Below are 26,411 nucleotides of genomic sequence, written 5' to 3'. Positions count from 1 at the left end.
AACTGCGTCCAGATCCGCCTGAAAATATTCAAACATGTTTGACTGTGACCAAGGGTGCAGACTCCCTGCCAAATGACAAGCAGACAACAGACTGAAGCAGATTTTCCTCAACTGGAAATCGGCGGTAAAAATGGGCAGAAATCATGTAGAGTGCCCCCAGCTGACAGTTAAACTGTTTACAGATACTTCCACCTGAACTGTGGATCTCGCCAGCTCCTCCAGATTTCCAATAAAGGAAAGAATTAATTTATTTCTGCAGGGGAAGCTGGGTTGGAGGATTGAGGTAAACAAAGGAAAGTCTTAGGGCCGCCTGCTGGCCTAGAGGCCTTAAGAAAATAGAGTTTATACAGGGCAGCATTACATATGGAAACAGGGTAAGCATTTGAAGAAAGTAGAGTTTCACGGCTTTCGTTCCATAACTTACCTCTCTTGGTCAGCGCTACGAAACCGGGGCAGAATCATCTGTTTGAAACTGCTTGTCCGGTCCAGTTTGGGCTGACTTTTTGCCCTCTTGATGGAACCCTTCAGTCTTCGATTGAGAAAACTCTAAAGATTGAACATAACAAAGATCCCAAACACGTCACAATGATTCTGTAGAAATAAAACTTCTTCTAGTGGTTTTACTGTACTCACCGGTTGCCTGAAGGGCTGAGGAGTCGTGTTAGGAGGGGTCTCCATACTCGACTGTCTTACAGAGGCAAAACTTGCCCTGCGGGATTGGTCTACAAGAAGACGATGTCATAAATAGGAAGCAAGAAAAAAAAGTCATGAATAAGAAATGCATTATCTAATAAATCAGTTTCCTAACTTGCAAACAAGATGTCTTTAATGTGTTTTTTTTTCTAAATTATCTTATTATTACAATAATAAATAGCTACTTTATTTAGACATGAAGGTGCTATTGAGCTACAGAATATCTTCATTCAGGTAGTCCTGGTCAATATGGTGGCATGATTTCAGTGCATTATTATGGTCAGAAAAACTAAATTTAGACAGTGGGTTTTTGTCCATTTTTAATCAATGCCAAACTGCAAGACTTTGGTTTTTACTAATTACTGGCAAAGGTTATTAATCAACGCTGTCAAAACACAGTTTTTCAACATTGCTTGGGTCAGGTTTCTACTAGTTTCCGCACTATAAGGCGCACCGGATTATAAGGCGCACCTTCAATGAATGGCCTATTTTAGATCTTTTTTCATATATAGGGCGCACCGGATTATAAGGCGCATAGAATAGAAGCTACTGCAGTCAAACGTTTGACTGGGGTTGCGTTATGCATCCACTAGATGGAGCTGTGCTAAAGAGAATGTCAACAAAACAGATAAGTCAGTCAGTCAAACTTTATTAATACACTACAAACCAGCGTTCTGATAACTCCATTCACTCTCATGGTAAGGTCTCCCCTACATAGAATTCTATTGAATAGAGCCAACCGCACGTTAGGAATGCATTGGAGTCTATGAAGTTGAAGTTAACATCAAACGTTAGTTAAAACGTGAAAGGGAACTTTTCCCTGATTCAGTAAACACGTAAAAGAAACAGTTTGATGCACTAAATCAAACGTTAGTACTGTTAACCTTTCCTGTTTCTGTCCCCTGACTGTAGTCTGATGACACAGGGGAGACGCTTTCTCCAGGGCCGAAGTTACTAGTTTCCTCGGGGTTAACTCCCTCACTCATACGTTGCTGAGTTGAGCATGAAGAAACAGCATCAAAACACTGAGTTGTTGACGAGATTCGGGGTTCTTTTTAATAACTTTGCAGCACATAAAAACACAGGGCTTACAGACTCATACACCGCTGCTCCGGTCGCCGTCTCTACCCACCCCACACACACAATAATCCCGACGTCACTCCTTCACTCTTGATTCTCAGCTACGGCAGCACACAGCGCCACCTCTGTCCGGAGGAGTAATGTCAACATCTTCCATACACACACACGAAACATACACCCCACACACTGAGCTTCTAATCACATATAGTTCAGGCAATTCCTGCAACAGTACATTCAAACGTTATACACACACAAGTGGTGTTGGACTAGGAGTAAGCACAGTACAGGTGTTTACCGCTATTACTTCGGCGATGCCCCTGACTACGGTAGCCGTAATGCTGCAAGCGGTGCGGCTTTGTAGTTTACCAGTCGTACTGAAACATTTTGACAGAGCGCCGTGTACAACCAGTATGGATCAACCAATTAACCAATTGATCCATATATAAGGCGCTCCAGATTACAAGGCGCACTGTCATTTTAAAAAAAAATTAAAGGTTTTTAAGTGCGCCTTATAGTGCGGAAAATACGGTAATTGTTCAATACAATGAACTCAACAAAGCATCTATGTATCTATGCCTGTATTTTTGAAATACAGGCATAGAATAAAATTATTTATTTCCTAAAGATAATTTTCTCTACAAAGGGAAAAAAAGCTTTTCAAAATAATCAGTCAGTATTTGAAAAAGTAATTACAAGTAGTTGTGACAAGCCATATTTTTGGGAAACGTAAGTAAACTTTTACAAGCCATAACCAGGTCTGATTCCTGCCAGAACTAATAAATAAAGAATAAAGAAATCACTTAAACAGAACATTTATGATATCATGAAGTAGGCCAACAGACCCTAAGAAGCAACACATAATAACCAGGTTTAAATGAATTCAAGTGCAAATTAAAAACAAAGTCAGAAACGTCTATCAGTCTAGAAGATCTATTTCTTGGTCACTGGATCTTCAGCCAAACAGAGTGAGAGCCATCATCCACAAATTGAGAAAACATGGAACAGTGGTGAACCTTCCCAGGAGTGGTAGGCATACCAAATTTATTGCAAGAGGCTATCCATGAATCATCCAGTAGGCCACAAAAGAACCTAGAACAACATGAGCTCATGATTCAACAACAGGACAACAGCTCCGGCCGACTAACAGGAAGCATAAAGGTCTGTCTCATGTCTCAGACTTAAATCAAAACCAAAAAAGAGTAAAAAAGTAAAAGAGTAGATATTTTACTTAATTCTCCCATCAAAGTCAGGATACTTTTGTGAAAAACTTACATTGTAAAACTGTACATTATAGAAACTCATGGTTAGTCATGGTCAGATGGTATCATAAACCCAGAATGCATTGCTCTTGTTCAATATGTATAGTGAAACGTTTTTCAAAAAAATTTTGAACCTTTCAAACATTTTTACATTTTTAACTATTTATCACAGAGTGGTCATGATTTCCATAATTCATAAATTATAATATTTAGTTTATACATTAATTTAATACAATTTATTTAAAACGCATCCTCAACAATTATTGGGTCCCTTTTACACATCTTTCCTAGGGAGCGCCAAGAAGCTAGGAGCACACTGTGTTCCGCTATTATCATATTATTATATTTATTGATTTATTATTATTATATATTATATTATATTATATTATATTATATTATATTATATTATATTATATTAATCTTTAGTTTATATCCACTAAAAGCAACTTAACATACATTTTTAATATCAATTGTGAAAAATTCTATAAAAAATGTAATTTCTGGTAAGGAATAAATACAGACACCCCCATATTTATTTACCACTTAAAAAGGCTAAAATCCCAGAATGGCTTATCACCCCAGGTGCACATAATTAGAACATCATCACGCAGCATTCTGCAGATCCAAAGAGCTGTCTGAGGCCTTCAGAAAGAACATGATAACAGTAAAACATAAAAGTCTGGGAAGGATTTTAAAGAAGTCTCAAAACAATTTGGCATCAAGCATTCCACTGTTAGATAGTATTCTAGCGCTTTATGTAATCCGAGGACCCCAAGTCTTTACACTACAATCAGTCATCCATCATTCACTGTCTGAGTATTAAGAAATAAAAAGCCCAAGACCTAGTCAAAGTCTAGATCTTGATCTCATTGAGATGCTGTGGAGGGAGTTGAAATAGGATGCACATGCAAGAAACCCTTCAAACATCTCACAGCTGAAAGTGAGGAGTGGGGCCTGATGTCAGAGGCTGGTAGATGGTTACAAGAAGCATCTCAGTGAAGTAGTTTCAGCCAAAGTGGGTAGCATTAACTACTAGGGGGGTCTTAAGGGTGTCCTAACATTTTCCTCAGCTAAGAAACAAATTTTGTTTAATCTCTTTTATTTAATAAAAGAGATAAAACAAAAATTAGATTAGACATTGATATGTAAACAGTTATTAATAAAACACTGAACTTTTAATGGGGTGTCCTAATTTTTTTACATGGTTTTATTCAGTTCCTTTTGGCTGTTGCTTTAGCAACATAAAGAAGACAACTGGCACCATGAACACACAACAGAACAGACATCTCACGAGTAAGAAAAAGCTCATTATGAAGAACATCAGCAAGAACATACAGCTAGAACCTTCTCAAACACACAAAAACCAAACTGTAACAGTCAAAAGCTGTTTATATATGCTGACTGTGAGAAAATTATCAACAGCTTGTGGTGGAAAACGTTTTGAATTTCAACTCAATGGAAAATTAATTATGCAAAAGAAAACTTGATGCAAGAGCGATATCGGAAGTAAGGCCCACACTCCATGATGACTCATCTAGATACCTATAGCTTTAGTATGTCTTTAGGGTTGTACAGCTCAGCAGCATGGTGATGGATCTATGAAAGTATGAACAACTATATTTACGGAATCTCAGCTGTCACTTTCTCTATGACTAAGAAAGAGGATGTCAACAGAAACCAGAATGAGGAGGGTGCAAATCCTGTTCACATATAACCTAATACATTTTTCTTCTCCATGTTCTCCAGACACTTACTTAAGGAGTTAAAAAAACAGTACATTACTGGACACGTCTCATTCCTACTAAAGCTGTAAGCAAAGATAATATGTGTTATTGCTGCACTGTGAACTTATCACTTTAAGATGCTGTTTTTTCCACCATGTATTGTGCAATACTGTTTGTTTATTCCAGAGATATTGATGTCTCTAGTTATTTTTGTTGCACACACCAAAGAGTGAGAAACTGGGTTTTGTTCTTATCATGTAAAGTGACAATAAGTCAGACTTAATATGGGATAACAAACAATTCTGATTCCTAAGATTATCTATTGTCTCCTCTTCTTAAGTTAATATCTGACATTAGGTCTTTAAGATGTATCAAAAGGCAATAAGTGAAACATGAAACTCCAACTTCAAAATCTGTGTATTCTTTTATTTGAGCAAAACCCATTTAAGGAATGATCTGCACGATTAGAGTTTGACAGCAGAAAGTCCCAAAAGAGGACGGAGGCAGTAATATTTATACGCTGTAAAAATTTTATCAATAAAGTAGAGAAACAGATAGGGATTTTCCACCAGAGAGAATTGAGACCCTACCGGTACTGGAAAACGTTCTTATTAGGTTTATTTAAAAAAAACTGCAAGGAAGTAGTTCATTATGTGACTTTAAACAGCTCTATCAGTAAATGTTGCCTTCTCCTTTTATTGTATTCTATTTAAACATCTGTGAAGGATCAATGCACTCCTAAAATGGATTTGGTTGCTTTGTACCTCCTGGAAAGGAACACCACTATTTTAAGATGTTTCCATTTGTGGATAAAGGCTTCACTGTGGTTCATTTGAGACCTAAAGCCTTAGATTTTGACTTTGTTTCTATTCTATTTCTGAAATTCTTTAAATCAATGCATGATTTATTGTTTTTGGAAATCTTTTAGCCTACTTCATGTTGTCAGACAAGTTCTATTTAGGTGATTTCTCAATTCAGCAGGTCAGTCAGTAATCACTACCACCGGTTTCATACAGGTACCCACTTGGTGGAAAAACACATCAAGACCATTGATGTTCAACAGGACTGGTTAAAAGCAGAAACATGTCTGCATGTTTCTGCTTTTATTAGTTGTCTAAGAAATTTACATTCTGTACAGTTATATAAAAAGTGATTTTCACAAGCCAAAAAAATATATATATCACAAGCTCAATCAACACCAAATCTCACGGTGCACCAGCCATTAGTGATTGAACAGAATGGATACAGCTAGACCTGCATTATAGGCTGTGGTAAAAACAAATTGATGGATTGATTTTCTACAACTTCAAAACCAAAAAGCTGACATCTTTCATCCTACTTAGCATCTTCACCCAACTAATAACAGTTCAGCCTCTGCCAAAATACAGCAATAAGCCTTATAGAGTAAAAATGTTGGTAACGGTTGAAATTCTTTTAAAGGGATGCATTTTTTATTTTTGCAGTTTTAATTCAATTCAATTCAGTTTTATTTATATAGCGCCAATTCACAACACATGTTGTCTCAAGGCACTTCACAACAGTCAGGTACATACATTCCTATTAATCCTAACAATTGAACAGTGCAGTCGGAGTTAGCTTTTTATTCAAATTGAATAAAAAGTTTTTCTATCTAAGGAAACCCAGCAGATTGCATCCAGTCAGTGACTTGTAGCATTCACTCCTCCTGGATGAGCATGTAGAGACAGTGGACAGTCACTGGCGTTGACTTTGCAGCAATCCCTCATACTGAGCATGCATGTAGCGACAGTGGAGAGGAAAAACTCCCTTTTAACAGGAAGAAACCTTCAGTAGAACCAGGCTCAGTGTGAGCGGCCATCTGCCACGACCGACTGGGGGTTTGAGAGAACAGAGCAGAGACACAAAAAGAACACAGAAGCACTGATCCAGAAGTACTTTCTATGGGAAGGAAAAGTAAATGTTAATGGATGTAGCTCCTTTAGTCGTTTCACCTAGAAAGAAAAGACAGATAAACTCTGAGCCAGTTTTCAAGGTAAGAGTCTGAAAGAGAGCACATATAATTAGTTACAGTAAAAGCTCAGTCAATTTCCATGTCTAGGAGAGAGAAAGGGTTAAACACTAAAAGACAGGGCTATGTGGATCATCGGTAGAGGGTGAGCATTAAGTTGTTGCCAGCAGAAGTGTCACAGGCAGACACAGATCCAGTCCAGGTGTAGCTTCTAGGAAGAGAAAAGAGAGAACAAGGTTAAAAGCTGAAATAACAGCAAATAATACAAAATTGGAGAGTAGTGTGAGAATGTAGCGAAGAGGGTGAAAGTGGTCGTTATGTCCTCCAGTAGCCTAAGCCTATAGCAGCATAACTACACAGATAGTTTCAGTTCAGATTAGTTAAACGGTTCTACACCTGGATCATTCTGGTTGTGTAATAAAACATTCAGACTGATCGGTGATGTGTCATTTTTTTAATCTAGAAGCATGTTTTATGTTGTTTTTCACTTTGTAGTTCTATTTTTGTCTATGACTGATCTGTTGGGGTTTCGTTAGAACTTACCCATTACCCTCAGGAGTTGTTTCATCCTTTTTTTCTTGCAAAGAGAATCAAGACACCCTGTCATCCTATGATTTTGAGTTTCTCCCTCTCAGTGCCTGTAAGTAGGCTACTCTCCAGGTTCTATTCTGAATCACAGCTAATTGTTTGGTACCCATGGAAACAACTCCAAGGGCTTATACTTGAAGTGTAAAAGATATTGGCACCAAAACTGCACAGCAAGGATGAAAGAAAAACACTAAGCAACACAAAATCATTGCACTTCTGCTCTGTAACAGGACATATCAGCAGGCCATGAGGGCAATCACCCCCAGCTGGAGGAAATACTTAAAATTTTTACAATTGTGTCTCACATGGGGTTCATTTAGAACACAGTAAATCAATTGAATGACCTTGCAGAAAAATATTTTGCATATATCCATCAACCCCTAAAACAGTCACTTGCAATGAGGAGCGATTTCAGTTGCGGACATATAAGAACACATGGATGTGTTCAGTTGGGCCATTCTGAATGTAAATTGCTCTCAAGACGGAGCGTGTGGGTGGCAACAGCCTCTAGCTATCTGTGATACAGTGAGAGAAAGACAGAGAGAGAAAGACTAAGAGTGGGTGTTAGAGAAACATAGTCAACCTTTATCGTATCTATTAATAAATGTTGGGAAACTTTGCATTTTTGACACTATTGTACCTAAGATAGTGTATAAACAGATATGATATCCACAGTTTTTAATAGGATATAAGGCATAAGAACTTTAGATACTATGATATGAAGTCTAAGAATTGTTTTTATTCTATCTGGATTTGAATGTGACTATATTATTGGATATGAATGAAAGGATCAAATCTGAATTCAATTTGGACCAAGATGGATTCTCCAGTGCCTTGCAAAAGTATTCATATCCTCTAATCTGATAACACTAAAAAAATCCAGTACAACCTAATCCAGAAACATGCAACCACCATCAATCAGTCAAGCAGCCAAGAGGTTCATGATAATTCTGGGGTAGCTGCAAAGAGCCACAGCTCAGGTGAGCGAGCCTTTTGATAGGAGAACTATTATCTGTGTACTCCACCAAATCTGGCCTTTATGGAGGAGTGGTCAAAATAAAGCCACTGCTGAAAAAACGTAATAAGTAGTCCTATTTGTACTTTACCACAGGTCATGTACGGGACACAGCAAACATGTGGCAGTAGGTGATCTGGCCAGATGAGAATTACTGGGCCTACATTATATGCAAAATGGTTTGCGTGGAAGAAAACTAGCATTAGACTCCACACTGCCAAGCCAAGCCAAACAGCAGGTAATTAACAAAGTGCTGAACAGCAAGAAATGAACTAAAACAAGATTTTAAAACAAATAAAATCTAAGTAAACGTAGCAACTAGAAAATACGACATAAACAGTGACAAAAAAAATAAACAGCTTGGGTCAAACAGCAAGGAGAAGAGGTGGGTTTTTAGAGCAGATTTAAAAAGGGCTACTGAAGAGGCTTTTCTAATTTACAGCGGCAAAGCGTTCCAAAGTTTGGGGGCTGCAACAGCAAAAGATCGATCTCCCCTGAGCGGCCCTTCAAGGTTATCGCTAGTGGGTTTATCCCTTCGCACGCAGCGCAGCACTGAAAATTTTAGTCCACGCCCACCTGCTGTGTGGGCCCCACGCCGGTCCATATAAATTACGGTGAGACCGGACAAACGGCTCCCATTTTTTCTCCAGCGACAGCTTAAGAGCCCTGATTCTAGAAGACTATGGCTAGCGTCGGCACTATCCGCCTTTGCCCGGCTTGTAATACTGGCTACATCATGAGCTATGACCTGCATGTCATCTGCGAGGGCTGCCTCGGTCCTGATCATGCTAACCTGGCCTTGACCCCGCAGTCCACCTGCCCTTCCTGCAGGCGTCTTCCTTTGGGGGAGAAGCAACGGCGGCTAACCATTTTCTCCCCGCTAGAAGCGGAATTCCCCGTAGCAGACCAATGCTACCTCGATGAGGCATTGGGTATCTTCGGTGCTGGGCGGGAATCGGACGATTCCGCCCCGGAAATAGCGACTGATATCTCCACTCCCTTCCTCCGGAAGAAGGACGCGGAGGCAGATGCCAAACCAGTCCAGGCTCAGGGCATCCCGATGTTGGCGGCTACCCCATTTCCGGCGATGGGCGCACTTGTTAGCGCGCTGCCGGATATCATCGCTGAAGTAGCTGAAGCTAAAGGTGTCCCTGTTCCCGCGCCTTTAGCCCAGCTCCCGACTGATGACCCGGCGGAAAATTCGCCCGGCTCATCTAACTCGCCGAGATCCAGTTTGGGGGTGTGTAAAACTGCTGATTGTTTTGAAATAAAACACGTAATTTTCTCTAAGAGCAAGTTTCCGGTTTATTCCAGCTCAGCCAGATCGAACGATCCCGCTGTGCTTTCCTCACGCACATCCTCCACTCCAAATGAGATGGCCCCTTTTAAACGGCCGTTTAAGAGGCCCCACGATCTCACAGTTTCTAAGCATGACTCCACGAGAGCATCCTATGCTGCTTTCTCCCTCCTGTCCTCCCCAGCTGTCAGCGGGTGAGATCACAGAGGATGCACAACAGCAGCTCCCTACGAAGCGGCGCACCAGTGATGCCCCCGCTCAACACCAAGCTGCGAGCCTGGGTGATACCCCCCTGGAGAGGCTGGTTCACAGCCCTTTCGATCTGAGCCCCCCATGGGTTACCTCCGATCAGAATCCGAGTTGGGTAACGGCGGTAGGGGCTCTAGCCTGGCTCGTATCCATGAGCACTATGGCACCACAGATAAATGCACGCCTGCTTTCAGAGCACTACTCAGAGTGGCGGCGCGTATGTTCCCTCAACAGGTGGATGGACAGACTGATCAGCAGAGGTTACATGCTGCAGTTCCTGATCGTTTATCTGGGTGTGGAGCTAAACTCAGTCACAATGAGAGCCCGGCTCTCTCAGCCGAGAACAGCGCTTCTCCTCCGTGTCAAACCTCACAGCGTAGTGACAGTTCTGTCCCACTTACTGGGAATGATGTCAGCGGCTCACGTGGTTGTTCCGCCGGGTCTGCTTCACATGAGACGTCTTCAGAGATGGTTCATCCGCCTGCACATAGATCCTGTACGTCACAAAAGGCGGATGATCTCGGTCCCTCCTTCAGTGGGACCTGACCTGGCCCATTGGGGAAATCCTTACATCCTGTCAGAGGGAGTTCCCCTCAGCAGACCTGCATCACACGTCTCAGTGTTCACAGACGCATCCCTGTCGGGATGGGGAGGAACGTGTCAGTCTCAGGCGGTGGGAGCACAGTGGCCAGACCACATGTCTCTCCACATAAACGTGCTGGAGCTTCTCACAGTGTGGAAGGTGACACAGCTTTTTGCTCCTCTGCTGCGGGATCAGCATGTTCTGATCCACACAGACAACAGAGTGGCAGCAGCATACATAAATCGCTAGGGAGGTGTGCGCTCGGCTCAGCTGCTAAACATTTCCAGGCGGCTGCTGTGCTGGGCGTGCATGAACCTGCTCTCCATCAGAGCAGTGTACATCCCCGGCGTCTTGAACAGAGGAGCGGACATCATGTCCAGAGGTGGTCCTCGTCCCGGGGACTGGAGTCTCCACCCCAAGCTGATTGTTCAGATCTGGAGCAGATTCGCGAAAGCAGCAGTGGATCTTTTCGCCACACGGGAAAACGCACAATGCCAGTTGTGGTTCTCACTGAGCCCACAGAAGGATCCACTGTTAGGAGTGGACGCCTTTGCTCACAGCCCATGGACGAAAACACTCCTTTATGTTTTTCCACCAGTTCCGCTGATCCCTGATCCGCGGCTCCTGGATTGAGTCTGAGAGGAACAGCTCTCAGTGATTCTCGTAGCCCCCGAGTGCAAAAGTGCGCCATGGTTTCCGAGCCTGCAGCAGCTGGTGTCAGGTCGCCCGTGGCAGCTGCCGTGGAGAGAGGATGCACTTCTCCAGGTGGGAGGGGCGATCAGGAGCGTCCCAGAGTTAGGTCAGCATCTCTGGGTCTGCCCGCTGAACGGGAGCGCTTAGAGAGGCTGGGTCTCCCACACGATGTGTTGCGTGCCATTCAGGGCACACGAGCCGCCTCTACCACAGCGTCATATGCATCAAAGTGGGCAGCTTTTCAGCGCTGGTGCGCAGAGAAAGACGTGGATCCTTTTTCATGTCCATTAGGCTGCGTGCTGTCATTCCTCCAGCAGCTGATGAACAGGAATTTTGCTTCCAGCACCATTAAAACTTATGCTGCAGCTATTTCCTCCTGTCATGAGGGTTTTGGTGACAGAACGGTTTTTAACCACCCGCTGATGAAGCGTTTTCTGCGGGGTGTACGTAGACACAGACCCGTGTGACGCCCCCTAGTCCCTCAGTGGGATTTAGGGCTCATCCTGCACGCACTGGTTAAAACCACATTTGAGCCCTTAGATCAGGCTCCACTTAAATTTCTGTCTTTTAAAACAGCCCTGCTGTTAGCTCTGACATCTGCAAAGAGAGTGAGCGATTTATCTGCGCTCTCCATCGCTCCCTCATGTCTCAGGATACGAGCCGACGGCAGCTCAGCTGTGCTGTTTCCTAACCCTGATTTTACACCTAAAAGCATCACGAGTTTGTTCAGATTGAGAGTGATAACTCTGGATGGCTTTTATCCTCCTCCTCATAACTCTGAAGAGGAGGCCACCTCTCATCTCCTCTGTCCCGTGCATGCGCTTTCATGTTACGTAGCGCGCACGGCTGCACTGCGCCGCTCCCAGCGTCTGTTCGTGCATTACAGAGAAAACTCTACAGGACGTCCTCTATCTGTCCAGCACCTCTCACATTGGCTGTGTGAGGCTATTTCACACGCTTATATTTCTTCTGGACTGGATCCTCCAGAGAATCTCAGAGCTCATTCAATCAGGGGAATTTCCTCCTCCACGGCTCTGCATGGAGGAATGATGGTGGAAGACATTTGCACAGCAGCCTCATGGTCACCTCCTTGTTCATTTATTCGTTTTTACCTGCAAGATGTTTCAGGTTTCTCCATGACTCATTCTGTTCTCAGGGTTTTGACAGAATTATTATTATTTCATTGCATTTATTATTGAGTCACCCTTCCTGCATGCTGACGCAGGATGCCTTAATATTATCATCAGCCACGGTTTTGTGACTTCTGCTGTTATTGTCACTGCGGCTGTAATTTATTAAGCCTCCGTGTGAACAGAGGTTATTCTCCTCTGTTGTGTTGTCTGTGACACATGAGGTTGTTATGCTGCATCATTACGCATGATCCAGTTGCTGATCTGTCTCCACGTTCCCTCCTGGAGATTTTTTGACCTGCTCTGCTCATCGTTACACTGTTACAGTTCGCAACCTTCGTTTTCCTATTTACAGCAGCAGGTCCGTTATCTCAGCCTTTCTCTGGCCAGATATTCTCTCTGTTCATTGTGATGCGCAGGACGCTTGGAGTGCGTCATGACGCATTCAGAAGGCTGAGTTTGGTTTCACTCATGCGAGCAGATGCTTCAGTTGTGGTCTGGATGGACCCAGTGAGGCATAGACTACATCCTGCTTCGTCTTTAACCCACTAGCAATAGCCTTAAAGGGCGAAGCCTATACGAAATCGAACGTTGGTTCTGTACTGTAACCCCAGATTCTATGAGTATAGGCGCAGCCCTTTAAGCTCTGGGCCTCACTGGTTCCTGTATGGCTGAAGAAAAAAAGCTATTTGGGAGCCGTTTGTCCGGTCTCACTGTAATTTATACGGACCGGCGTGGGGCCCACACAGCAGGTGGGGGTGGACTAAAGTTTTCAGTGCTGCACTGCACGCGAAGGGATAAACCCACTAGCGATAGCCTTAAAGGGCTGCGCCTATACTAATAGAATCTGGGGTTACAGTACATAACTAACGACCTCAGTGACACAAGGGGAGTGCAGGTGCAGTAACTCAGAGAGATAGGGAGGGGCAAGACCATTTAAGGCCTTAAAAACCAATAAAAGAGTTTTAAAATGAACTCTGAAATGGACAGGAAGCCAGTCCGGAGAGGATAAAACGGGAGTAATAAGCTCTCTCCGCCATGTTCCAAAACGCTGCTGCACCCTGTAGCTGTGTTAAACTTCCTTTACGGAATGTTGAGCTGGAGCAGTGCAACTACATGAGGTTAGCGGATGTCAATCACCAAGTCAAATGAGCATCTATAAGAAGCGTCATGTAAACAACTGATGGGCAAACAGTAACATTTATGCTACCTGTAGATATTAGCTAAACATGCCAGATTAGCATAGTGTGCCACCGATGTTACGACGGTCTGCAATTCCTCCGCCCTTACCTCAGCTTAGCTTATGCTGCCTAGCAACGATGTTAGCGTGAAGCCAAACAAATGGAGCCTGAAGGTTAATACCGCTGTCTCCACTGTAAATAATTACATGGTTTTTATTTATTCAGACTGACTGACTGACTGACTGACATGACAAATACCATTTGTTTAATTTATTTGTAAAGCTTTTAACAACTTAAACACTGACATCTTAAATTTAGGAACCAAGTTTGGTTTAAATCAGTTTATTTGTAGAGCATAATAATAATAATAATAATAATAATTAAACCAAACATTAATATTAGATTTCATCTGACTGAATTATATCTGTTTAACTTCCACCCATTGGCCAAACCGTGCAGGATTTTGAAAACAATGTGCCAGGAGCCAGCCGTTATCTCAGGGTTAGCGCACCTTAACCACCCGGTCAGCTGACAGCTGTTAGGACAGCAGACATCTCCGAACACGTCAGCGCACTTGTGCAGTTAAGCAATATCTTGACAAACCGAGCAAATATTTTAGGTTTACACAACTACATTCTCATCTAAATCATTGTAAAAGTTTACTTTGTGTCACAGAATGTGCAATGTATCCCATTTTAGTCACAGCTTTGCTCTTTCATCCGGCCTTTGCTACTTCCGTTTAACAGTCTACTTCAACCCGCAAGTAATCATGGGATAGGGTGGAACACGGAGGATGCACCGGACCCGTCCTTCAAATCTGGGGAAAAGAAGGACGCATTTGTTGGCTGCATTTGAAGGAGCCTTGGAAGTTGGATAGCCTTTGTCGCCTCACCATGACATAATCAGCCTACAAATGCGATCTTCAAAGGATGCAGCCCCTGAATTTGGACACAGCAATAGTGAATGACATCTGTAAATCTGTAAATCTGTGTTTGATTAATCTGGATGTGTCACACAAAAAACTGAATTTTGGGACTGAAATTGAATAATAGAAAATAAAGTGAAAGTAATCAAACTGAATTTTCAATACAAAGCAAAGCAAACAAATTAAGTTTCAAAACAAATAAATTCAGTTTCAAACCATTAAATTCAGATTCAGTTTAGTGAAACCAATGCATTTAATTTTAAATTACGCAAATACAGGTTCAGTCTGAGCAATTCAAATTCAGTTTCTAATGGCAAACGTTTCTTCCCATACTAAACAGCTATTCCAAAAAAAAAGGACATATTAAAATATAAATCAGATCTTTAGTGAGCATCGATAGAGAGAAGTGGGGCTTTAAACCGTAAAAGCACCCAAGGTAGTCCCAGATTTGCAGATATACTTGATAAAAACAAGTTTCAATGGCATCAAGTTTTTTCACGTATTATAGAAGGTGTTAACAGTTTCTCACAGTTTCATTTGCTAATGGCATCATTAGGTGCTACTGGAGAACACTGATGCCTAAAACACATTCTGGCCCAAATTCCCACAGACAAAAATATAGACAGGTTTCAGTTTGGTTCAGTTATAACAGACACAATGCAGAAAACTGAATGTGTCCATTTTAGCAAAGTGGTAGCAATAGATGAAATCAAGCAACTACATGTCTTTAATTCTAAAAATAAAAAATAATGCTTTGATAGATGCCATTCAGGTAAAAAGACTTGAGCAAGACTGACTAAAATAGATTTTATTTTGGCTGGCTTTATTGTTGATGCAGCACTCTAGTTTGAAGAGATGAGGTATTTCCAGTCACAGGACACAAACATATAGGATCCCAGTATGGCTGGCCGGTAGCATCTGACAACAACAAGTCTCCAGTGACTCACAGACAGGCCTGATGGGGTAGATATTACATTCATGTCATATGGAAGTGTCTGTAATTGCCATATTCCATCTAGTAAATACAGTTCATGACCACAGCTAACCAGCAAGAAGAAGAAAATTTGCTCTTTTTCTTATAGGACCAAACGTCTATAGTGTAGGTCAATATGGTTACCTTAAAAGGTTCAAAGCTCCTTTTACTATATTGTTCTATCTAAATCAGAATGAACATTACATTTACTTTTGGTAAAATAGGTTTTGAATTAAAATTACAGGGAAAAAAAATAAGTACTGAACATGCCAACAATTGTGCTAGTAAATATGTTTGTTGTGACAATAATGACATGAAATTGAAGCCAGATGTTAGTAACTACCCAAGTGAAAGTCTGTGCATGCAAAGACATAAAAACATTTACATCTATAGGTTAATTTAGGTTTAATAAAGTGGAATGACACAGGAGATATTAAACGAAGTACAGTCAAAAAAGGCATAGAAAGCCAAGAAAATAGCTGAAATCTGTTAGTTTTTATAAAGTATTTCTGCTCCCATCTCCAGAGTAATGTTGTTTAGTCCAATCTGGCCTATGAAATGATTTCCATGGTTTCACAAAGGAACATTTCATTATGGATAAAAGCAAAGACCTCTCTCAAGACCTTTGCAACCTTGTTGTTGCAAAACATGCTGCTGGCATTGGTCTTCGAGATATTTCTAAACTTTTGAATGTTCCAGTGAACACCTTTGAGGCAATAATCAGGAAATGGACAGAGCATCATTTCACCATAAACCAGCTATGATCGGGGGCTCGTCACAAGGTTTCTGACAGAGGAGTCTAAAAATGACAGTCACATTGTTAAAGAGCTAAAGACCAATCACAGAGAGCTTTAGAAAGACCTGGAATTATCAGGTAAAGTTTTCCATGAAACGTGAGCTACTTACTGATTACAACCTAAATGCACACTCACAGCGCATGACTCCACTGCTGAAGGTAAGGTAAGGTAAGTTTATTTATATAGCGCTTTTCAGTAACGAGACACTCGAAGCGCTGTACATACAATTACAATACAATTACAAAGAAAATAAACAGATACAGACACAGAAAAACAAATCAAATGATACTACAATCCTTCTAAGAAATCTATGAATCCTTCTGAAAAATGTAATAGTCTCATCTTTCCACTGAGTTCTAACTGTTCTAACACGGAGTCACTGGTACAAAACAGCTTTAATCCACATTTTCAGGTGCTAAGGATATATTGCTTTTACTGGTACTGAAGTTGAACTAAGTAATAACAGTCCCTTGTAGTCTAATTAAGAAAGCTGGGTCATTGGTGTAAGAGCAGCTAAAGTCCAAATTACTAATAATATTTGGTTTTTGCTGGTAATCCTTCTGATAAAACTAAAAATCAATGAAAAAGTAATGAAATACTAGTAATAATTGGTTTTTGCTGTTAGTCCTGAAATCTGAAAATCTATGAAAAGTAATGAAATCACACATTTAGGTAAAGTAAAATAGGAGGGGAAAAAAATCATATTTCAGACTCTATTCTGAGCAGAATAGAGTCTGAAATAGTACAAAAAACCTCAGCAGGGGAAAGCAACACACACATAAGAAAAGATTTAGCAAGGGTACGGTGGAATCTTGAGGGTGCGAATGTAAGTCTGAGTGTGTTTGCAAGAATTAGACTGTCAACACTGACAGAAGCGCCATTGTCCTTGAGAAGAGAGGTGGAAGTTTTATCAATTGGCCGCATAGTCCTATCAGCACACAGCTGGTAGGGGAGTGCTGGGGAAGAGCGTCCTGTTTATATAACATCCAGGAGATATTTTGTCGATAGCCAGTTAGCAGAAGTTGCCAAGGCCTCAATGGGGAGCCAGATTTAGAAAAACAATAAATGCTGTGGTTCAGGCAGTTGTGAATTTCCAACTACCTGAAGAAAATGTTACTGCGTTTAATTCTTGATTATTATTAACCTCAGTGTCGCGAGATGCAACAGTTTTGCTGTTTTTTTTTACTTTTTTCACTCATCAATGTTGGAATCATATACATTACACATTTTTGTGTCTGAATTAATTGACTAGGACAAAAATATTGAATGACAACATGATCCATACATTAATTATAATAGACCAAATCATAATTATCAGTAGTTTTTACACTCCATTGTGACCAACGCCGACTAAAACCGCCCACATATAGTTTGCTGCATTTGTGACTTCCACACATCTTCTCCAGATGCCCAAATTTGCACAAAAGCCAAGAATCAGGGAATTGTTATCATTTGATAATGATGCTGGACTGTTTAGGATGTGAATCTCAAGCAACACCCACGTCCGGGAAGTTTGACAAATTTTCTGCTGAGATTTAAAAAATAAAAAAACACCTACTTGGTGACCATAGACTGTCTTGTAGTTCACTGCAGTCAGTAATAATATCGTGCCTTAAAATAGCGCAAATATTTTGTGCCTGGTCTGTAATGCTTCAAGGTGAGTATTGAGTGAGGTGACTTTGGCTCAGTAGGAAGAGTAGTCATTTTGCAATCAGAAGGTTGTGGGTTCAATTCCAGCTTCCTCCTGCCATATGTCGATGTGCCCCTGGGAAAGGCACTTAACCTCAAGTTGCCTACCGATCTGCGTATCGGTGTATGAATGTGTGAGCGTGAATATGGCTCTAGTGTAAAGCACTTTGAGTGGTCTGTATGACTGGAAAGACGCTATATAAGTTCAGTCCATTTACTCTGGAGGGAGCTTATGCAGCCAAACGCAAACCAGATAGTAAAGCAATTATACGGCCTTGTGTTTACTGGTGTATGAATGGCTGTAAGTGAGTGATAATTCAATTACCTGATAATAAGATGACCTAATCTCACTTCTTCCAATTTATGCAGACATACTGATGAAGATTCACTCACTTTGGCATGCCAAATGTTTGATATGACAGAGGTGTTAGCCCTGTGTTCTTAGAAATTCAGCTAATAATATGCTTAGCATATGTGTCAAGATAAATAGTGCTTTAGTATATTAACATAATAAATTTGGCAATGGCCAAGATAAAATAAGAAAGCACATAGCCAACTTATTTATCAAATCCATTTCAGAGTCATTGCAGTTACGTAAAGCATAACAGCTTCCTATCTTTCTTCAAGGCAGAATCTTGTCATCAGCTATGCCAAAAAAGTCTAACAAAAACAGTTAGAAGAACTTAACTGTCACCAGAAAAATCCTACTAAACCAAAAATGTGTCAACATCCTAAGGTGCTAAAATCACTGCTGGTTTTGGGTTAAGTTCACTGCTTGGTAATGGCTAAATTATGCTGCATTTTATGACAAAACAAAACTGAAAACCAAACTCAGATAATCCAAAATTCTATATAAACGCTGATATATAGCCCCAATCTAACAAAAGGCAATGTGGGCACGTGCCCAGGGGCCATTCTCATAGGGGCGAATAAAAAAAAGTGAGTGATGTAAACTTAAAAAAACTTAATCAATCAAAATGTAACAAAAGCTGTGACCAGACTGGAATTATGAATGAATATGCCTGGCATTTAGTTTTTATTGCCTACTGTCACATTGTCCAGTGATCAATCAAAATACTTTGTCTTGATTAGATAATGTTTAGCAGGAGTAGGTATAATGAGCAGGTGCAATATCGACCACATCTTATGCTCAGCTCAGGAATCGAGGCTAAAGAAGAAGAACAAACAGAAAAACATCTAAAAGAAAGAACTATTAGGCTTTAAGTGCATTGAGCTTTATTTATTATCAAAGATGAGCCATGTTCTTCTTTGAGCACAATGATCAAATGACTGATGTAGTAATGTAAGTTCATAAGAAATGTATCTAATGCCCTGAAGACATAAAGTTCATAGAAATTCTAAATCTAGTCTAAACTAGCAATGATGATATTATGATAATGTGGTCTACCACATTACTGAGTCAGTGATAAGTGATATATTAGGGATTTGGTGTTTTTCATACCTTCATGGTAAATAGAAAGCAAACCCTCTTTTTATTCTACTGTTAACGTTTAAATGTTTTGGGCTTTACTAGGATCTAAAGTTATTTAAATATAAACTCAGGTCTACAAAAACACACCAAAGATTTTATGCTGTGATTATTTTTTTTAAACAGATGATAAACATATTTTAAACAGATACAGCCAAAATTGACTTCAGAAACATGCCAAGCTCTAGAATTTGAAGGCCAAATTTCATGTTGGGAATCATTTTATGTGTTTTTTAATGTAAGGGCTTTGTAAATATGTTCTATTGTAATAGATTTCCCCTGAACAGATTTAATGGTTATTAGGGTTATGGTTAGGGTATCTCCTAACCAGTAAAATTGTTATAGTAGAAAAATAGTTGCTCAAACCTGGAGGCAGTTTGTTAATTTACAAGGTGTGGAGACTAGAAATGATTAAAAGTTCCTACTTCCGAATGAGTTACACAGGTGCATCATGATGTCAAAGCTATGGTTAGACATAAAAAACTAAGGCTGAAGATTTCCTGTCTGAGCTCTGCCTGTCAAAACTCTGAGCCGCTTCAAATCTGAATGGCTCACTGAAAGCAATATTTTTGCACATAGTTAGTCCATTCAAAGTGACAGGTTGGTGTTAAGTTTCAGTTTGAATGGGTAGTCACTGCAGGTATCCAAATAAATTTGCTTAAGCAAAGTGAAAGTGTTAAACATTCACTTTTGCTGCAGAGGTTTTAGAGATGGATACCACAAAGTTCTTCCAAAACAAAGAATAAAAGTGTTTTTTATTTATGTGGGATATTTACCCTGAACTCTAATCTTGAAGAACTCACAGACAAAAGTGGCTCTCCTGCATAAGAAACACAACCAGTTTCACAACCTAAAAGCACTGAATAGGTCAAATGTGTGTTGAAAGTTAAAACCACATCATGAACAGAGCTGTCCAAACAATCAGCATGATTGACAGGAGGACATGCGCCTTGCAACCACTTAGTGGCTCTTTGACAAGCCGGCAGCAACACCCCAGGAGGTTTTAGTATGAGCTGTGATTTACAAAACACAGACTAAAATTGTGGATGCCAAACATGCTGTACAGTTTAGAGAAATAAATGCGAAGGGATTTCATATCGTAATGCCTTTAAGATTAAGAAATAAACTCAAATGGTAGGGTGACAGATCCTTAATGGAAATAACCAGCTGTGAAGAACGAAATACTAATGTGCAAAAAGTTCCAAGTAGTCACACTCTCTTCTTACCTTCTAAACAAGCTTTCTGAATATATTTCTTGGGACCTTGGCTGCTTTTTAATTTAATTTTCAGATAGCTACGTGTGTACAAAAGAAATATCAGGCCTAAAACATTATCTGCAACAGATAAACACCATCCTAAAGCCATGTTTTTTTAAAGTACAGCAAAGTTCTGAAAGATCCATCATTCTTAAGGTGAGCATTGCCTGTGTGTCAGGTTTTCACCTATTAGCTCTATAATAAGTACTGTTTATGTCCATCAAACTGTGTTTACAATGGTTTTTGTTTCTTGATAAAAGATGAATAAATCATTTATGCTGCGTTCAGACCAAATGTGGTTTGAGCATTAGGGGCATCTATGTAGATACGCCTCTTGGAGCGGCGAGAGGTCCTGCGGCGCGTCTCACGAGTCCAGCGCGGCGCATCTTGACGCGTTTCGAGCGTTTCAAACCTCTGACTCACGTTACGCACATCCAAAGCGTCCGACGCTTGAGTTGGGAAATCTGTTATCATGTGACGGAAAGACCACAAAGATCCCGGGAAATCTCACAAAGACAATGGAGGATAAACTTATCGTTGCGGTTTGTGCCCATCCAATTATTTATGATACATCCAACTACCACTACAGAGACAGAAACAGGAAGGACCTTGCTTGGAGGACAATCAGTGAGGAGGTCGGTATCTCGGGTAAGTTAATAAAACTTTGATCACGGTAAATATTTTCCTGGCTCTTAGCTAGCCAAATCTGTCCAGCAATGTTCAGCCACTACTAGTTTCACGCTGACGAATCAATGTGTTTATTAAAATATGTATATAAATATATAAAATATGTTTTGACACAGTATTGTGATGTTACATTCAAGAAGTACATTTTAAAAGGATAAATATAATCAGAATCTGCTTTATTGCCAAGTTTGTGCACACAAGAAACAAGGAATTTGACTCTGTTACACTTTGTTCTCAGAGAAGAATTATTTTTTTTTATAATAATATATAACCATTACGATAATTACCATTAATAATCATTGATGAAAGATGCCAACTAACCATATACATATGGATAGGCGCTCTTCAGTTGAAATCGAGCGCCTGTAGTTGGTGTCCTGGTATGAGATGCGGGCGCCGATGCGGGTCAGAAGGTTGTCAAACTGGGCCAGGGACAGACAAAAATAGCGCTGAAAGTGATCGTCCTCTGCGCGCAGCTCCTGGAGCAAGTGGTGAAATTCACCGAACTCTGAACGCCTCTGAATTGTCTGGAGAATCCTGACACGGTGCGGAGGCGCCAGACGACGACGTTCTCTTGCTTTATTCAGCAAATAAAGCCAAGCCACTCTCTCGATTGCATCTGCCATTGTACACAAGAGACAGGGAAAGGAAGCTCCTCCCAACACAGTTTTTTGACGCGCGTCGAGAGTTCAAGTGCACAAGCGTCCAACTTGAGGCGTTGGACGCCTTTTTGACGCACATACCGCGTTTGGTCTGAACGCAGCATAAGGTGCAAAAAGGTCAGATATAAAACTGCTGAAGCTTAAGTAGGTTTAAATTTAAATAAGTTTAAATTTAAAACTGCCGAAGCTTTTCTAGGATTTATGTGTAGACATGTAGCATTGGTTCATCCATTGAGTTTAGGAGTGCTTTTATGTCTGAAGGATTCACAGGTTAGAGTTAAGTGACTCAACTGACCAAAAAACTTTCTTCTTTGAAAGGACTGAAAATATGAAGACGAAGAAGCCAAGATTGATCTAACGTTTTTAAGGATTATATCAAAGGTTTAAAAGAAAGTTAGATTTCTTTGGAAGTTGAATACAATATTCAATATTTATATAGAATATATATATAGAATATAGATTCTATATATATATAGAATCTATATTTATATAGAATATAAAGAAGACGTCAGGACCTTTACACTGCATTATTCACAGCCACCTCTACATTTAAAGGTGTCAAATAAATGAATTTTGATTGCACCATCATAATCTCGCAAAACGTAAAGAAATTCTGTTAAAACAGAATTAGCAGCAGAAATCAGATTGTGTGGAACATCAAGTCCTGTCACTTCTTTAAAGTATATGTGTCACTTTGGATGTGATCTGAATAATGAATGTGTACTGGGATCCAGGGTGTGGAAATAACCATGTTCAGCTGCATCTGGTTGAGGTAGGTTTTTGGAATGAAATTTCAATGGTCTATGACAGCTCACAAGTGGTCAGAAGACACGGGAGTTTGGTTTATCTTGTGTGTACTACCAATGCACAGGGCAGCAGTTCAAATGCATTATTTTCCTGTGGCATTGTGTCATCCTACATGATTAAAATGAAACACATACATGCAATAATGTGATTTTACAAAATATAAAACCTTTTAGCAACAAACATTCCAGGTGGATCTGATGTGAAAAAAAACAGGACAATTTCAAGAAAAACACATCTCCTGCTCATTGTCAAGTATGGCGGAGGATATATGATGTCGTGAGCCTGTTGGATCCTTGTTATAGTGCATGGCATCATGAAATTTTTAGAATACCAGGAGATTTGAATAAAACATTCATGGATTGTAGCAGCAAAGTGAAATTGGATCATGCTGGGGTATTTTAGCAGAATAAGGATACAGAACATATGATCAAATGTCATAGAAATGGTTCACCAGCAAACAAAATTAACTCTTTTTTTTTTACAGGATAAGCAGAGTTTGCGGACTTAAATCATTTAGAAAACATATGAGATCAGCTGAAAAGAAGAGGGCATAAGGAAGGACCCAGTATTCTGGAAAATCAAAAGAGATTATGAAAAGAGGAATGGCCATTGATCCCTTTCTCTGTATGGTCCAACCAAGGTGAAAGCAAAGTGCTAATTATTGGCAAAAAGGGGGTTGGACACAGTATTGACAGCAGTGGTACCAATGAGTGTGGAGCATACTGTTGTATGTCAAAAAACTGATTTTTAAAAACAGCAAGGTGGACAATCATGTTTATGTAAAAAAAATAAAAAAATAGAGAGAGAGAGAGCTTCACCTTTGACTGCATTCAGAGCCATCCTGGCACTATGTTTAGAAACAACACCGTAACGAGGTAAATGCACACTGCACAGAAGAGGCAGAGCTGCGGGATTTAAAAGAAGTGGTGGGTGGAGGGGTTCAGGAAGAGGGGGCACTGTGGGCGGCAGAGGTTCACTGGAAAAAAACTGCAATCAGCCTAAATCCTGATAAACATTTTGAGAAAGACAGCTAAACTCAGTCACAAACAAGTTGACTTGCAGCATTTTGTGACTAGCATTTCCTAAGGGAGAGCTAATGTTGCTCAACAACAGCAACAACCTAACTAAATAAACAGAAGTTGTTCTCCAACATGTGTGTTTTTCTTTCCAGCATTCCTGTCTTTCTCCTGCCCGTCTCTCTGCTCATCTGTGAGCTCTAGCCAAAGGGGAGTGTGGCCTAGTTACCATAGGAACATGTTTGCTAGCCTGTGCACTGCTCTCCATCAAACTACCTTCATTTCTACTAATTTATTAAGAAGTCTCACTACCGTGCTTGTGAATGGATAGATCTAAAATAAAGAACTAGTGTTTAGCAGGGGTAGCTCGAGTAAGGTTTCAAGGGGGTGACTATGGAGGACCGATCCCGCCATAATTAAGAATAAATACAGAAATAAATAAATGAATCAATAAAAAATATGCTGGGCCAAAAAGTGGCTAAAAATATAAATTATATAATAAAAAGAAGAGATTTATTAAATTATTGATTAATTAATCGGATATAAAAATATATATATTTCTATTTTCCTCTGGTTTGGGGACCAGAGGATTCGTCTCTTCTTTTTGCAGATGACGTGGTCCTGCTGGTCCCCTCTAGTCAAGACCTACAGCATGCACTGGGGCGGTTCGCAGCCGAGTGTGAAGTGGTTGGGATGAAGATCAGCTCCTCCAAGTCCAAGGCCATGGTTCTCGACCGGAAAAGGGTGGCTTGTCCTCTTCAAGTTGAAGGGGAGTTCCTGCCTCAAGTGGAGGAGTTTAAGTATCTCGGGGTCTTGTTCACAAGTGAGGGAAGAATGGAGCGGGAGATCGACAGACGGATCGGTGCGGCTGCCACAGTAATAGGGGCGCTGTGCCGGTTCGTTGTGGTGAAGAGAGCTGAGCCGAAAAGCGAAGCTCTCGATTTACCGGTCGGTCTACGTTCCTACCCTCACCTATGGCCATGAACTTTGGGTCATGACCGAAAGAACGAGATCCCGGATACAAGCAGCGGAAATGAGCTTCCTCCGTAGGGTGGCCGGGCACTCCCTTAGAGATAGGGTGAGGAGCTCGGCCATCCGGGAGGGGTTCGAAGTAGAGCCACTACTCCTCCACATCGAGAGGAGCCAGTTGAGGTGGCTCGGGCATCTATACCGGATACCTCCTGGACGCCTTCCTCGGGAGGTGTTCCAGGCACGTCCCACCGGGAGGAGGCCCAGGGGACGGCCCAGGACACGCTGGAGGGACTGTGTCTCTCGGCTGGCCTGGGAACGCCTTGGGCTGGAGGAGGTGTCTGGGGAGAGGGACGTCTGGGCGTCTCTGCTGAGTCTGCTGCCCCCGCAACCCGGTCCTGGATAAAGCGGAAGACGACGAGTACGACGAGTACGAGTATTTTACTCAACTATCTACTATTTGTATTAAAAACACTACTTTTCAAATCATATATTTTTTTTAACTCTATATTTTTCTTTTGTTTATATAATACAAGTGGATTTCTTGTCGTTTTATTTTTCCTAACCCATTTATTTCTTTCAAATTTAAGACCACTCAAATATATTTAAAACATGTTTTTTTTTACTTAAAAATATATTATTTTTCAAATATTTTACTATCCTTTTATTTGTTAAGCACCGATATACACAGCTCAACAAAATAAAGGGAACACTCAAATAACACATCCTAGATCTGAATGAATGAAATATTCTCATTGAATACTTTGTTCTGTACAAAGTTGAATGTGCTGACAACAAAATCACACAAATCATCAATGGAAATCAAATTTATTAACCAATGAAGGCCTGGATTTGGATTCACACACAAAATTAAAGTGGAAAAATACACTACAGGCTGATCCAACTTTGATGTAATGTCCTTAAAACAAGTCAAAATGAGGTTCAGTATTGTGTGTGGCCTCAACGTGTCTGTATGACCTCCCTACAACACCTGGGCATGCTCCTGATGAGACGGCGGATGGTCTCCTGAGGGATCTCCTCCCAGACCTGGACTAAAGCATCCACCAACTCCTGGACAGTCTGTGGTGCAACGTGACGTCGGTGGATGGAGCGAGACACAATGTCCCAGATGTGCTCAATCGGATTCAGGTCTGGGGAATGGGCGGGCCAGTCCATAGCTTCAATGTCTTCATCTTGCAGGACCTGCTGACACATTCCAGCCACAAGAGGTCTAGCATTGTCCTGCATTAGGAGGAACCCAGGGCCAACCGCACCTGCATATGGTCTCACAAGGGGTCTGAGGATCTCATCTCGGTGAGATGTGCCACCCCACACCATTACTGACCCACTGCCAAACCGGTCCTGCTGAAGGATGTTGCAGGCGGCAGATCGCTCTCCACGGTGTCTCCAGACTCTGTCTCGTCTGTCACTTGTACTCAGCGTGAACCTGCTTTCATCTGTGAAGAGCACAGGGTGCCAGTGGCGAATTTGCCAATCCTGGTGTTCTCTGGCAAATGCCAAGCGTCCTGCACGGTGTTGGGCTGTGAGCACAACCCCCATTGTGGACATCAGGCCCTCATACCATCCTCATGGAGTCGGTTTCTAACCGTTTGTGCAGACACATGCACATTTGTGGCCTGCTGGAGGTCATTTTGCAGGACT

The 26,411-nt window shown here is 41.0% G+C and overlaps 1 protein-coding gene across 4 annotated transcripts in view; it reads right to left on the bottom strand.

The window, feature by feature from the left end:
- Window positions 1-26,411, bottom strand: part of LOC124879749 (ras/Rap GTPase-activating protein SynGAP-like) — a 91,691-nt gene that overhangs the window by 47,826 nt on the left and 17,454 nt on the right. For all 4 annotated transcript variants that reach the window (XM_047384478.1, XM_047384475.1, XM_047384477.1 and 1 more), the window contains 2 exons: window positions 634-722; window positions 425-546 (listed from right to left, as the gene is read on the bottom strand). In XM_047384478.1, the coding sequence (XP_047240434.1) occupies window positions 425-546; window positions 634-678 (167 nt within the window). In that variant the 5' untranslated portion in view covers window positions 679-722. The remainder of the gene's footprint in view (window positions 1-424; window positions 547-633; window positions 723-26,411) is intronic.

Source organism: Girardinichthys multiradiatus, chromosome 13 (genome assembly GCF_021462225.1).
Source record: "Girardinichthys multiradiatus isolate DD_20200921_A chromosome 13, DD_fGirMul_XY1, whole genome shotgun sequence".
Taxonomy (NCBI): domain Eukaryota; kingdom Metazoa; phylum Chordata; class Actinopteri; order Cyprinodontiformes; family Goodeidae; genus Girardinichthys; species Girardinichthys multiradiatus.
This window is presented reverse-complemented; position numbering and strand designations above follow the sequence as displayed.